Genomic DNA, 16,003 nt, shown 5'->3' on the forward strand with positions numbered 1-16,003 from the left:
TAGACAGTCTTGCATTGAAACTGAAACCTGAAAACACTTGTCAACGCCAATGTCTCAACTTGTATTCGCTTTTTTTGTTGGTGTTGTTTTTGTTGCCCCAGCTCATCGTTGTCACAATATCTCTGCTTTCTATTTGGACGGGCAATGCGCACAATTTCAAGAATGTCGCCGTAGACAGGCGAAGACATTGGAAACAGGACAAGCGAGAACAACACAACAACAAGATACCCAAAGACAACAAAAAAAAAAAAAAGAGAGACAAAGAAATGGCAAAACATTTAATGTAAACGTTTTGTCGACAAATGTCAAATGACCATTCGTTTGGCCAACCAGAGAGAGAGAGAGAGAGACTGAAACACAGAAAAGGCGCGTCAAGGGTCCGTCTCGATGGAAGTCGTTGTTTCTGGGTCAGCTAAGGGGAGATGGCACCTCAAATTAATTCGATTTAATGCTCCTGGAACTCCCGGGGAACTCGGTAACTGCAGCCCCAGAAAAGGTGCGCACAACTGGCCAAGTTGTCAATTGGCTGCCTGGCTAAGCAGATTAAGCAACAAAATCAATGACAATTTACTTGACCCACACACACACAATATAAGAAATGCGAATGGAAGGGGAAAAGTATTCTCCTTAGGCTAAACAAATTCATTTCATTAACAAAACGACATCGTCAAGGCTCAAAACGGCAAACGGAAAGCGAAAGTGAAAACGAATACGAAAATGGCCTAATTAAATGTTAATGAGATCCTCAATGTCACCTAAAAAGCCACGTGCCAAAATAATCGGATTCGGATTTTGGGAATCGTATTCAAATTTACCCGCCAATAAAATGTGGCAACTCATGCCAACACTCTCGACCTTCTGGCCCTAAGCTCTGCCAACAGCAAATCATAATTTTCTAAATATGAAAACTCATGCGCCGAAGGGGACGGGGAGAAGTGATTTACCTGTAAATAAAATGAGCAGAAAAATGTGTATTAAATGTTATTTAGAAATAACTGAGCACAGCGAGACACACACATACACAAACACACACAAGCTTTCATTAGCCGCATTCAGAGGGCATTAAAAATGACGACGGGATATCAATTTTTCTTTTTTTTCTCTCTTTTTCTCACACAGCACGCAGAGTGAGGGCAATCAGTTTGGGGGCGGGGGAGGAAGCTTTGGGTAAATAGAAAAATATGAAGAACGAAAATTAAAAAGTCTGCCAGCGTCAGGTCATTAAAGTGAACATTTTTGTTGACGGCATCGAAAGTAAAAGAAAATTCCCAGCGGACGCCTTCGCATTCGTTGGTTGGCTTGCAACATTATGATCACCATCTTGCCACACAAACACACACACACGCACACATGTGCATTATGTTGTGCATGTGTGTGTGTGTGATGAAATAATTTTTATGATTATTTCTTCCTTCCGCCGCTGGCTCATTCTGTTGTAGTTCGCCAGGCAGCAGCAGCAGCAGCAGCTTTTATGCGCTTGCTGCTAAAAGTATGTGAGCATTTTCGTAACGTTTCGTTTCGTTACGTTACGTTTCGTTTCTGGTGCGTTTTTCTATTTTTCCCGGGCGCAATTTAAGTGCGACGTTGACTCGAGCTGCTGTCCCAGCTCTCAGACTCTGACTCTGACGCTGATGCTGACGCTGGCTGAGGCCAGATAAGCACAGTGGAAATAAACATTATGCTGCCTGAGCTGGGGACCATTGCAATGATCATCCAAGCATTAGACACGAGTGCCAAAGCACACTGCTTAAGCTATGAAAATAATAAAAGTTTGTGATAAGCAAGAATTCTCTTTAACAAATGCAATTCAAATATGTTAAATCTTTATTAAATAACTATTAATAAGCTACAATTTAATGTGGAAGTTGGAAATAAGGCAGGCTTTTCCTTAAAAACAAATTCAATAGAATCGAATTAAATTGTAGTGCGAGATAAGCAAGAATACACTTTAAACTAAATTAAATCAATATTAAATAAACATTAATAAACCCAAATTTAGTGTGAATTGCATGAACTATGAAGAAACTTTCATTAAGGAATAACAGAGAATTTTCTCCAACAAAAAATAATTTTCAATAAAGTTCAATTTAATGAATTTCAAGTCAAATCTGTTTACGTCAAAAATAATTAAAGTTCTCTTTTGTAAATGTAATTCAAATGAATTTAATGAATTTAAAACAACTATTAAAACTCTTTTAAGGTTAGAAATGAAATTTGCTTAATAAAGAAATGCAATAACAAAGAAATTAAGCCAATATTAGAGAACTATTAATATACTCCAATTTAATGCGCTTAAAGTGAAATCTGTTAACGTATAATAGGAAAGAATTCTCTTTAGAAATACAATTCAAAAGAATGAAATCAATATTAAACAACTATTAATATTAGTTGTAGATAAGACTTATTTCTCTTTAACATACAAATGAAATTCATAAGTTCTTCACTAAACAACTATTAATAAACTCGAATTTAATGCGCTTAAAGTCAAATTCTATTTACGTTTGCGCTTTGTGTTAGCTGACACCACTGTGCGCATACTTTTTTCTTGACTGTGCTCGCTTCCCCACTGACTACGATATGGAATTTCTTGGATTAAATGTTATGTTGGCATTATATTTCTTTCTTCTTACGCCCAGGCGAGGCCATGTCCAAGTCCATGTATACATTCCATTCTATGTATGTGTGTGTGTGTTTGTCAGTGTGTGTGTGTGTAAGTAACGCATGCTGTGTCTTAATGTCTTCTTCATGGCTTCTTCGCTCAGCTAGCTAGCTGAGTGAGTGTGTGAGGCATTGTTGTTGCTACTGTTGCACTAATAGCTGCGGCTGCCGCACAAAAGTAGACTTTGACTTTTTGGAGCGGCAAAAATAGAGCTGAGAGTTAAGTAAATAATGCCAACACATGTAATACATCAAGGCGTGTGTGTTTGTGTGTGTGTATTTGTGTGTGCTGCTTATTTATGATTCTCGTGCGCCTTTAAGCCCTCGCGCTATTGTAGTCAATTTGTATTGGACGCTTTGCATTTGTATCTTATTTTTGGCAGCAGCATTTCGTTTAATTTAATTTCGCGTCAGTGAAAAGAGATAGAGCTGCAAAATAGCTGAGAAAAGAAAAGCCAAGCCAAGTGTGCTGCAAATGCCAAGTGCATTGAAAAGAAAATATAATAATATTAAAGCGTTTTTTTGCGACATAGAACTAAGCACTTGTAAATCCCCACAGAGGATGTGCCGTCAAGTTAGTCGCATATACAAACACACACATATACATACACAGGCACACACACACACAGCTGGGACGCGTGTGTCGTGCTCGTTGCACTTATCCGCAAGCAAACATGAGGCGAACTCCGTGTGTGTTTGTGTGTGTATGTGTGTGTGGGCAAACTCATAGGAACTTATGCATAAGTGACATTAAGAAAAAGCTCTTCAAATGCAAGAAGAGAAACACTTTGGCAGGACGCTGCCTCCGACTCTGACTCTGACTCAGCCTCAGCGTCAGCGCCAAGGAAAAATAGGAAAAACCGAGTAAAGTAAAAGTTTTGCCAGCTTGAAAGCTAAAAAGAAAATAACGGGAGAACCAACCAAATGAACGCAAAGTTTCGGTGCAACGATGACGACGACGACGATGGAATTAGGGATATGGCAGAGTCCCTCGTTTTCATGCAGCCAAGGATATGCAATCATCATGCGGATTTCCATAAGCATCCAGTCAGCCAGGCAGCCAGCGAGCTGTGAGTCGAGTTGGCAAATAGAAAATCAAGCAATGGAGAACACAGTTTTGCACACGCAGTGGCACAGCACGGCGTACATCGGGAGAAAATAAAGCATAAAGAAGCCAGCCGGAAGTGCATGTGGTACACAAATACACACAGCACCGAAAAGAGACAGCTAAAGATAGAGAGACAGAGAGAGAGAGAGAGGGAGTTCTAGAGAAAGGGCTGAGTAAGCTGCTGTGCGCAACTGGCTTAGCCCAATATCCTTTTTCGGTGCAATTTTAAACTATTTTCAATGGCATTTCCGGCATCGTTTTGACTTCAACTCTCTCTTCGATTCCCATTTGCCACATGCCGTTTTCTGCATTTGCCACTAGCCAAATATTTGTGCATCCGTCGAATGGTTTGCTACCTTTGCTCCTCCCTTGGCTCTGCGCTTTGCCTGCTTATTGACACTACTTCGAACCGCATCTTCAATATGAATGCCAACAACATTTTGAACCGCAGAAGTGCGAAGGTTGCTTCGATTGGTTGTCGAGCTCCAATTGGGGACAGTTGCTGTATTTGCCGGGATTACAGTCAGGTTTGCAATTATATCCTGTGGCCAAGGCTCAACAAATACGACTCAAAGTGAAAGGCAACTGGACTGTAATACTTTTAATTATGCATTCATGGAGAAATCTCAATGTCGAAGCTCTGGTTTGAATATGTGAATGTAAAATTGATAAGATTGTTAAATAGTAAACTCTAATGGATGTAAAAATAGTAATGAATAACAATAAATCACTATACAATATTAAAAGTGTTTTGCTTTTTTTCAGAGTTCGATTAATATTGAAATTTTGAAATTCAATGATTGCTGTTATATAAATATTAAAAGAATTCTTTTTATTCCTTCAAAGATTTGGTAATGAATGTTGATACATAATCTTTATTTTGCTTAAAAGTTAATAAATGATCTCAATTCAGTTTCCTCAATAAAAATTTATAATCAATTTAACGTATTTCGATATTTTTTTTCAGTTGCCAAACTCTTAAATTTTCACACAAAAAAGGAAGCTTTTAATGGCAACTGGTGCTGCATTGTGTCAGCTGCTAACAAGCGGTTTTCGTATGCAATCGGGCAGAAAGATCGCCAGGACCAACACACACACTTACTCACACAAATTCACACACATATACACTCTCACACTTACATTCTTCACACATGTGACGAAAACGCAATCATTGTGCATTTCGCTGTCTACCATTTTGTGTGTTGCAATTGGCAGCAGTTAGCGACCACACGAATACACACTCACCCACACACACTCCAACACACACACACACTTAAGCACTCACACACACAGCAGCAGCAGCAACAACATCGATGCTGTGGCACTTGTCGCCGTTTATTGATTCAATGATTGGATTTGTGTGAACCTTTTTAAAGCACGAAAAATTTGCAGTCAGATGCTTCAAGTTTTTTGTGCCATGTCCTTTTCCCCACCCCCTGTACCCAACTGACCCCCAGGAGTCTCGCCCACGCCAGTTCATAGAGCAGCCTATGCCCTCAGCCCTCAGCCTTCAGCCCTCAGTGCCCCAGCTTCCTGCTCTTCTCTCTCTCTCTTGACTGACCCATGGCTTGTGTTTTTTGGTGAATTGCCTTTTTGCAGTGTTTGTTTTTTGTTTGTTTGTTTGCGTTTTCTCTTTCTTCTTTTTTGTTGTTGTTGTTATTGTTGCTGCTGTTGTCGAGCTTTTGACTGTTTGCTTTGCGTTGCTTTAACGCTATTTCTGCTTTGTTTTGTTTTGTTACGCTTTACTCTATTTTGTCCTTCTTTTTTTTTATAAACATTTGGCTTCGCTTTTGCTGTTGGCTTTGCCAGCTTCAACCTCAACCTCGGCTTGCGTCTCAGGCAGGATGCCGACTCCGCCCGAGTCCTGTTAATGTTTTTTAGTTGCCTATTTTCTTTTTTTGCATCATTTTTTTTTTTTTTTGGGGGGGGGGGGTCGTAAATTTATGCTAACAGTTCTCCATTGAAAATGCATAAATTTATGTGTTTACACTATGTGCAGGCGCAGGGGGGGGGCGTGGTTAGTCGCACATGTGTTTACTTAGCACTTTTTATGGCCTGTGTTCATGGCAGTCCAATCCTGCCACAGTCCCGAGTCCAGAGGACTCGCATAGTGTGTGTGCCTGCTTTATTTACCAACATTCTGTTTTTATTTAGCATTATATTTGTATTTTCGGCTACTGTTTGCATTACTCCAGGGAGGAGGAGTTGCTACCTTTTTAAAAACTATTTGGATTTTCATAAATTATTATTTACATACATATCTCTGCGCATCCCCCTTGCATGAGCGAGAGAGAGAAAGTGGAAAATCCCAACAATTAAGAGAAAACAAATGCGAACACGCACAGCGCATAAAATTCGGGACCATTGCTCAGGCGCTGCTCTAAAATTCCATCAGAATAATATATAAAGAAAACTACAAAACAACAACAAAACAACAAACAATGCCAAACAATGCCGGGTTAAGCAAAAGTGCACACGTAGTCAAAACTCCTGCTGCCGCAAATGCATTAAAACGTGCCAAAGTCAGCGACGAAAGCGAAGAGATCGGGATTCAAGTCAAGTCTGGGAGCCAAATAAAAGCCATTTGAATGGCAGGCGACACTCAAAATCGATACAGCGAAAGCGATGCAAAGGGAATGCAGAAGCGAATTGTAAATGGTTCGTGGATCTGTGCTCAAGTTATTGTGTTTTTGGTATATGGACAACCGTAAAATACGAGTAGATGGGCATTTAAGATGGACCAAAGTCCGAGGCACTGGGCACGTCGTTGTGAGGCCATCAAATGGCCAAAGGCTCTCTGTGGTGGTCACCCTTTTTATGTTCTACTCTCGTTGGCATTAATGAAAAATGCATGAAATTTAAATTGTGCCAAAAGTGTTGAGCGAGACTGAAGTAGGTGGCTTTTGCTCCCAGCGGTGCTGCGATCTGTAAATCGACACTTTTATTGGGAATGTACAGAGAAAGAGCACAACTGACAAAGGGTGGAGAGGAAGGAAAGGGAGTCCAAAAGTGACAGACAAAAGGGCGACAAATGCAACGACGACGTCGCCGCTGTCAAATGTCTGAATTTTGGAAATCGAGTTGATGTTGTTGGCTGCTGCCATTGCCGGCAAAAACAGCCAAAATGCTGGGCAAAAAAGGAGAGAAGGCGACTGGACGCGAATTGTGAACCTCATTTTCTATGCGAATGCGACTGCCAAATGTCAACTGAATTGGGCAATGAAATGTTAACTTTTCATTTGACACGAAAGCGCACAAAAAAAAAACCAAAGGAAATGTGTGTATTCCCTTCTCATTTTTTTTTCTATTTCAAATTGTCAGTTTGCCGCGGACCAAAAAATTGTAACAAAATCAAGATCGAATGCGGCTACAAAACTGCAAAAAAAAATGCAACTGACAAATTGTTTTTCATTTGTGTTTGCCATGGAAATAAATTGAATAACAATTCGAGCAATTTCAATGGGATCGTTAGCAATAAATGCAACTTGCCACAAATACTTTGCAAGTCTAGACGGCGCTTTGCAGTATTGATAGATTAAAGTTATATTTTGAGATTGAACTTTAAACTCGTTTTATTTTTGTTTTCTTGCAGATAGCAGATAGTTTACACTATTCATTGATAACGTAAACTTTATATATAACTTCTTTAGTCGGATCGTTAGCAATAAATGACTAAATTACTTTCGTTTTTGTTACTGTTGAGCTCCAAGCTCCTTTATTCATTGCTTAGAGTAATGCAGACTGCATACAACATTAAATTCTAGCCTGGCTTTGATGTGTATTTAACTATTTAATTCAGATCGTTTACAATAATGAAAGCTTGCCACAAAATCAATGCAAGTATAGACGGTTCTCTTCAGCATTGATTAAAACCCTTTTCGAAACTTTTGTTTTTATTTGCTTAAAGTAATAAAAAATGTGTACAGAATTAATTTTAAGCCATACTTTTACTTCATACTTCCATTTTTCTTAGCTTAAAATAATGTAAACTGTATTCAGAATTGATTTTAAACGTTTCTTTAATATTTAACTATTTGAAGGGCACAAATTGCAACTAAGCATGTCTAGACGGTATTGATGGAATAAAGTTCTTTTGTATGACTAAACTTCAAACTCCTTTATTGTTTCTTTGCTTAAAGTAATGCAGAATTAATTTCTAGTCTGGGTTTTTTATTCAACATCTCTCAGGACGCTGCATCAAGTGCTTAGCTCAAGCAGAATTTATTGTGTATCTTTAAAGTCGCTGATAGAGAGAAAGAAAAAGAGAGCCAGAGCCAGAGCCACAACAACTACAGCGAAAGCTACTCAATTGTAATGGGCGGCGGTGTGGCACGCCCACTGGCAGTGTACAAACCATAGCCAGCTTCTCTCTTGCTACGTTTTTTTATGCGTTTTCATTTGGCCAACGTAGGAAATATCTTGCCCACGGGGCGTATTAAAATCAATTCATTTAATTTTGATCAAAGCGAAATAAATCTTTGCGCTTTTTGCTTAATTTCCTTCTCTTTCGTTTTGCTACTTGTGTTACAGTCGCAGTGGCAGTCGTTGTTTTGTTCTTGTTTTTGGCTGAGTAAAGCGAGCGAAATGAGGAAAATCCACAACAACGGCAGTGAGTAATTTGGCCTCAGTGTTTCAAGGCTTACAAAGCGTGGAGGGTTGGGCTTGAGTTCGGGGTTTGGGGTCGGTTCGTTTGGCTGTAAAACAGCAGAGTAAGACAAAAAGCGCAAATAACACAGAAAATACCGTAAGCGAAATGAGAAATCATTAGTAAGTAAAAAGCTCAAACACCCACATACAAACACACACAAGAAGAGTGAAGTGAAGATAAAGACACATGAACTGAGTGCGGCGTGTAAAGTTTTCTTTCTTCTACTTATCGACGCCAGCGACGGCAACTGAATTAATTTTTCAATTCGCCAAACGAATTCATTGACTTTTTGTGTTCGCCTGCCAGTCCTTGCCACTCTCACACATACACATGCAGTCTGACACACACACACACATACAAACACTTTGACGGAGGCAGCACGTTCGCAAGAGTATTAAAATCCCCTAAACAGATTTCATTTCGAACGCTTTGCGGTCGATAAATGCATTTCACTTTAGTGGTTTTTACACCCACACTCACACACTCATGCACACAGATCGCATATGTGTGTGTGTGTGTGTGTGTATTTATGTATCACATTTGCCATTGCATACTTTTCGGCGTTGCTAGCAATTCGCCTTTGCCTCTGACTCTTTCTCACTCTCTGGCAACGCTTTTCCAATGATTTGCTGGCAAATTACGTTGAGGTGCCGCTGTTACGCTGTCTAACGCCCACTTCTCTTTCCCCCTCCTCCCCAACGAATTGGCTTTGACTTTCTTGCTGCTTTCTCGCCCGCTTTTCGCGCAGTCCACACACACACACAAACATACAGCACGAAAATTTTCCAAATTCATTTCCAAAACAAACATTTTACATGCATCTCTCTGTCATTGTGTGTGTGTGCCAGTCTCTCTCTCCCTCTCTGTGTGTGTGTTAGTGGGTGTTACTATATATGTGAGTGTGTGGCAAGTGTTGCCAACCAATTTAAAAGTTTTGCTGTCGCTGTCGCTGTCGCCATCTCTCTGCACTGTGCAAAGCGAAAGTGAAGCACCGCCAGTGTAGCTTCCTCCACAGTTGTTCACGCCGTTTCGCATGATGCCAAAGAAACACAGAACCAAGTGCAGCATTGCACTGTACAGTGAAGGCTGCTTAAAGAGTGCAGCTTAAATAATTTCAGTTTGAGATCTGAATAGGAAAAGGTGGCAAGCTTGTAAACCTTAAGGATTAGCAGAGCTTAGCACAGAATACAAGATGAGCATTACAAGTGCTTAGTTTTGCAAAATATTGCAATTAAGAAATGACTCATACACAGCAGGAATATTGAATGAAATTTAAAATAAATATTGCTAATGGAATTTTGTGCATTTACAAAAAAAAAGCGCATTAGTTTCAGCAGCACTTTAAAGTATTCACTCTAATGAGTGAAATGTAATATAAATAATGGAAATACAATTTTCATATTTTTCTTTATTTGAAAACAAAGTATTAGAGAATGAAATTTAAAATAAATATTCCCAATAAAATGTTGGTTTATTTTTCTTACGATGACTTGAAATTAAATTATTAATAGTGAATGAAATTTAAAATAAATATTAAAAATAAAATGTTATCTTTTTTAAAAAATGTGCCTAAGTTTTAAGCCGCATTTAGAAGTAGTTAAACCGCTTATTGTTCTTAAGCAATCTCCACTGTAGTTGAGAGCTAAAGTTGTTGCAGTTGTTGTTGTAATTGTTGTCGGTTAGTGTCTCTTGCTTTAGTCAGCATCGCTGGCACTTGTTGGCTTTGCCTCGACGGCTCCTGCAGCGGCACTTCAAATCTCGCAGTTTGTTTTTGCTGCTTCACATAGGTGTAGCTGCTTTCTCTTTGTGTGTGTGTGTGTTGGTGGGTGTGTGTGTTTGCAAGTGCTGCTCAAAAGTTCATGCACCGTATACTGCACTCACTCGCTGCTTGCTTGCTTGCTTGCTGTGTATACATATTTGTCTATGTGTATACATCTTTAGTATACATGTCTATGTATAAATTTAAATGCATGTGTGTCGTATTTGTATTTGTATTTCTGTGTGTGTGTGTGTGCACAAGTTGGCCACAGTTTCAGTTGCAGCTGCTTGGCTGCGGTGTCTCGCTGTCTCCATGTCCCTTGCCTTGTGGCATGCTGCATATTTGAATTGGAAATTTGCAGCGTGCTTAATTTTCAATTTGCAATCATTTCAGCAGCTCGCTTTCTCTCTCTCTGTGTTCTATCTGGAGTGCTAATCAATGTGCGTCCCGTTGCTACTCAACTGTTTTTCTAGCTCTACTAATTAGCGTCTAAGTGCGCCTCATTGCAAAGTCAATTGTCGTCTTCGTCGTAGTCATTGTTGTTATTGTTGGTTTGCAATCAACAACAACAACAAATGCGCTACAACAAAAAAGTAATCACAATGCCCACAATTTGGCTTACTTTTTGCTCATACACACTCTCAGAAATTTGCTTCTTCAATTCTGTTGTCGGAGATGGGCACTTCACTTTCTTGCTGAGCTTTTTGTAGTCGGTTTTCTTATTTATGCCTTGTGTTGTCTAACAATTTCCTCACACTTTTCGCACGCGCTCATCAACGCCTCCGCCCGCCGCCTGTCTGTCCGCCTGTCTGTCTGCCTGTCTCTCTGTCTGTTTGTCGCTCCGTCTTGTTGTCTGTCTCGTTCCGTTGTTGAGTTTCCTTTCGCAAAAGGCAAAACTTCGCAGACTCAAGTGTGGAAATTTTCACTTTTTTGCCATAATTAAATTCATTTTCAAGTTGCCTTTGCTGCTGTGAGCGAGACGAGGTCTTAGTTTGCACTATATTTTAACTATACATTTTCCATTTTTCATTTTCATTTTTCATTTTCATTACAGTCTTAAGCTGCCAGAGCGTCCTCGCTTCACACACACACACCCACACACAGCACAAGGCTAGCTTTGCCAACGTTTCATTTTCATGCAGCTTCCTGAGCCGTTACTTCCGGTTTTCTGCCTGTCTCTGTCTATTTGTATATACACTCTCTTTCTCTCTCTTTTACTCTGTGTATCGTATAGTTTCAGCAGAATGTGTGGGGGAGAAGATGAAACAGGCTCAGGAATTGGCCAAGCAATTGTAGCATCTCTCTGGCTCTAGGCCTGCGTTTTGTTACCAAGTTTTGGCTTAAGTTGTTTTTTAAGTTGTAAATCTCCTCGTTTGTGCAACTTTCCCTCCCACGTTTCGTTTTGCAATGCCACCAAAATCTAGCACACTGGCAAGTATCAAATTGTATATTTGTGGTTGGGAATATGAAAATTGTAACTGATATTTATGCTTGTAATGCCAACGCTTGACATTTAGGCCTCCCTCCCTTTCACCCTGCTTTCCTGCCTGCCTGCCTGTCTTGTCTGTCTGTCTGTATTCCGGTCTGTGGCCTGTCCACAATAATTCATTTGAGAAATGCGTGTGCAATTTTTGTGTTATTTCTCTGGCAATGCGAAATTTTTGGTGTGCGAATTGTAACTTACATTTCAAATGACTTTCAAGAACTGAAACTGAAAATGTCTGTTAAAAATTATGACTTATTGGAATTTTCGTTTTACCCAGCCTGCCCCAAAAAAATATTCTAATTGAATGTCATGCATGGTTGCCTCAGCTTACTCGTTTTGCATACACAATTTTTGTGTACTTTCGTATTTCTATTTTTATATGTACGAGTATTTATATATTTTAGTACTCCAACAAAATTCTATTTGCAACTGTCTCGTCGCAGTCGTACAACGGCTGTTACTGAGTGAAGTAATTGCTCAAATTTGTCTTTCTCTCTCTGGTAACAATGCTTTGGAGCACAGACAGAAAACTGATTGACTAATCGTGTTCCATCACTTCAATTGCACTGGTCTGCTGAGTTCTTTCACATTCAGATTGAAAAACATATTTTCAAGCACAAAATGTAAATATTTTCAAGCATTTTTATATTGAGAGCAGATTTCAGATTTAATAACATTGTCTAGACAATTTCCGTTGTAAAGCACCACACTTCAGTTTTAATAAATATTTCAAATTTCTGCCAGTAGCATTTAGGATTTTGTTTGACAAAAAATATTAAATAATTGTAAAATTACAATTATATACCTAATACATATTTTACTAAATTCTTAAATTCATTTTGACTCACCTGGTTTTGAGTTGCTGCCAACAATTTGCTGCTGCTGCTGTGCATTCGATTGCTGCTGTTGCATTTGCTGCTGCTGTTGATGCTGTTGTTGTTGCTGCTGCTGCTGCTGTTGTGGATGTTGCTGTTGGCCATTGTGCTGCAGATGAGCAGCTGTCACGGATTGCTGTTGCTGTTGCTGGGCGGCAGCGGCTGCTGCTGCTGCAGCTGGATGTATGGCAAGCAATTTCGTTTCCGGTGGCTTGTGGGGGCCCATCGTGATCTGCGGGGCCCCCATGGCTATAGTCGGCGCGGGCATCATTAAGGTCGACATGGCCAGCATAATTTGAGAGTGAATTTTGGTGGTTTTTTTTGTGCTTCTACTTGTTGTTGTACGTGTTGTTGTTGTTGTTATTATTGTTGCTAGTGTCCAATTGCTTTCGGGCTGTGCGCTTTGTTTCTATTGATTTGTTGACCTCGCCTCGTTGTGTCCGTGTTCGTGTCCTCTGCTGCACTTGCTGAACCCTGTGCCAAAGGTCGAGCGTTAGCCTTTGTCGCCACCGCCAACGTCTCGTACTCTGTCTCCGTCTTCGTCTTCGTCTCCGTCTCTGTCTCCAGCTGCTGCTTCGCTCTTTCCTTCTCTCACATGTATGACTTTGCCTCGACTTTGCTCTAACTGGCTCCGGGCTATGTTATATGACTGTGTCTGTGGCTCTCTGTGTGACTGTGTTTTGTGTGCTTGTATATGTGTGTGTGTGTGTGTGTAAACTTATGAAATATGCTTGCCGCTCTGTGCAACTTTTCTCCGTGTATTTTCACTTTTCTTACAGTGACTTCGTCGTCTTTCACGCTGAATGGCCCCTTGTGCTATGTACTACTTCGATGCTGTTGCTGTTGCTCCTTCCTCTTTCACTCTCTCCTCTCCTCTCTCACTCGCTCTCTCTCTCTCTCTCGCTTGCTCTTTCTCTGTGTTGTTTTTATTATTTTTATAATTTTTGCTGGCTTTTCTTTTACGTTTTGCTTATGTGTTTGTTCAACCGGAAATTCACGAACACGAGCGCACTTGGCTTGTAATTTTTTTCGTTGTCCTTACAGCCGTCTTCTTGTCCTTCGCAACGTTACATTCGACTGTTGGATATGGGATTTTTTTTGGGGATATGGGATTTTATGTATGCGACTGCCAGCTTGCCAGCATGCCAGACTGCCAGTAATCGCAAATTATTTTCCCCTACTGCTTATTGTTGCTGTTGTTGTTCTTGTTCTTGCAGCAGCGGAAATTATAAATATTGCTGTCATATGTTGCTGTTGCTGTTGCTGTCGCTATATGCATGCCAGACAATCAGTTAGACGTAGACTTCTTCAATTTCAATGTACAATGTACAACAACTCAAAAAGAACTGCAAAAATTATAAATAAAAGGCGTCATCACACAGTCGGAGAATCCCGGCTCAATGTCGCTTCTAAACTTTCTTTGGGCATAGGCGAAGGCGAAGAGTTTTGCAAATTATTTTGCTGGCTGCTGACTCTGATGAGTTTTCGCAGTGAACTTTTAAAAGTCACCCAGTGTCAGTGATAACAACAACAACAACAACAAGGACAGCAACAAACAGCGATGCAACTTTAATGAATCTCGCCCCAAAAAGTTTGTGGCTCGCAAAAGGCATTAAATTTATTTACAGTGCAGTCGTCGAAATGAAAACTGTGCCAGGGTTGAAGGAACTTCATGCAGTTTCCTTCCTGATGCTTTAATGTTCCCATAAAGAAGTGAAATACAGAAAAACGAAAATAAAAGTGCAAAATAATAATCGTAATGATAACGATAACGAAAACAATTTGAATTACTTTTGAATGCTGTTCTTCTTCTGATCTGTTTCGAGAGTAACGCACGAAACAAGAGACGAGCGAGAAACGCACACACAAAAATACGGATCTAAACGATTTTGTACGGCTCAATACGATTGTACGGCTCTATATACGACTTTACGACTAATTCGTCGCTTGGATGCCCCAAAGAACAGAAAGAACACAAAGCGTACGGTACGAGTTCGTACTAGACCGTTAGGCGACGCTTTTCTTACTGAACGCCAGCAGCACACGCATTGGCCAAAAACTGTGAAAAGCGCTGCCGCTGCCGACGACGACGACGACGATGACGGCGGCGCCGTTCCGTTATCCTTTGGCCAGGACATGGCAGGCGGACAAACGGTTGCCGCTGCCAGCGAGCGATCCGCGTAGGCAGTGGATACAAACGACGACGACGACGACGTCTTCCTCATCGGCGCCGTCGACATCGACGACGACGTCGTCGTTGCCGTTGCCGTTGTCGGGATGCGTTTCCCTACATTTCTCTCCGACGAGGCGAGTTACGACAGCGAGTTATATATGAGCACCGACGATGAACAGGACGAGGACGCCGGCGACGAAGGCGAGGGGGGAATTTTGTGGCCCGACGCTGCCAATTACCAGAGTCCCGTTATTTGTGTCGCCTAAGCGAGCGAGCGAGCGAGCCCCCTTCGCGATTCTCCACTCTCGATTCTCGATTCTCGACTCTCGAGTAACACGCGCTCGTTCATAAAATATTCACGAATTGCTCGCTCTCATTCACTCACTAGTGCCACCTCGAGCACGCGCTGCTCTTCTCTCCTTCCTTCGTCAGTTGTCATTCTCGTCGTCCTCGTCCTCGTCGTCCACCAAACTTGTTTCGTTTGCTGCCTTTTCTACCATAGCTATGCGCTTCGTCCTTTCTCACGACGACACAGCATCGATTTGAGTTAGTGCGCCGAATCAACATCGAATTGGGCGCAAAACCTGGACTGAAGACCAACAAAATTTGAATTTTTCATAGTTGAACATAGAAATATTTACTAAAATATTATTTTAAAATAATAGTTTCAACTTTTATTTATTTCAAAATATATATTTTATCATTTTTAATTGTATTTATCACCAACTTATAAATATATTTGCTTTGTTTCTAGCTTTTGCATCACTTAAAAGCAACTTCGAAAAATATTCTACGCAGCTCATGCAAGGCAATTTTCCCAGTATTTTTGTACCCAAAGCTACGAAACTGTTATACGTACTGATAAACACCAAAATGCTGTCTGAACGAGCACAGAACAAATGCAAAGAGGGGCTAGCTGCATTTTGATTTGTAACATAGCTCAACAGACATGATTTTGAAGCTGAAAGTAAAGTTGTTTAATGCATTTCAAAAAAATTTAAAACTATGTAAACTCTAATATATTTCCGTTCAAATTTTTAAGATAAAAAGTAAAGAATAAAGAAATACATATATTACATACATCACAAATTAGTATTTGTGTCTTGTGTTTTGGAAAAACAAATTTGAGTGCATTCTCTCCATATTTATTTTAAATTTTGAAATATTCTTTTTATATAAGTATTGATAGTAAAAAAAAGTGAAAAAAACAACGCATAACAAGATCGATATACATACATATGTATGTAGTTTGATCAAACTTGATCACTTTCAATATTAAGTATACGCCTATGCAGT

At 40.1% G+C, this 16,003-nt stretch overlaps 1 protein-coding gene across 3 annotated transcripts in view; it reads right to left on the bottom strand.

The window, feature by feature from the left end:
• Positions 1-14,571, bottom strand: part of LOC133836013 (cytotoxic granule associated RNA binding protein TIA1) — a 90,132-nt gene extending 75,561 nt beyond the window's left edge. The window contains exons 1-2 of one of the 3 annotated variants that reach the window (XM_062266271.1): positions 14,326-14,571; positions 12,508-13,611 (exon numbers count right to left, since the gene is read on the bottom strand). In XM_062266271.1, the coding sequence (XP_062122255.1) occupies positions 12,508-12,826 (319 nt within the window). In that variant the 5' untranslated portion in view covers positions 12,827-13,611; positions 14,326-14,571. The remainder of the gene's footprint in view (positions 1-12,507; positions 13,612-14,325) is intronic. The other 2 variants (XM_062266270.1, XM_062266272.1) reach the window with 2 other exon arrangements.
• Positions 14,572-16,003: the final 1,432 nt, after the last annotated feature.

The sequence above is a fragment of the Drosophila sulfurigaster genome, chromosome 2R, assembly GCF_023558435.1.
Source record: "Drosophila sulfurigaster albostrigata strain 15112-1811.04 chromosome 2R, ASM2355843v2, whole genome shotgun sequence".
Lineage (NCBI taxonomy): Eukaryota > Metazoa > Arthropoda > Insecta > Diptera > Drosophilidae > Drosophila > Drosophila sulfurigaster.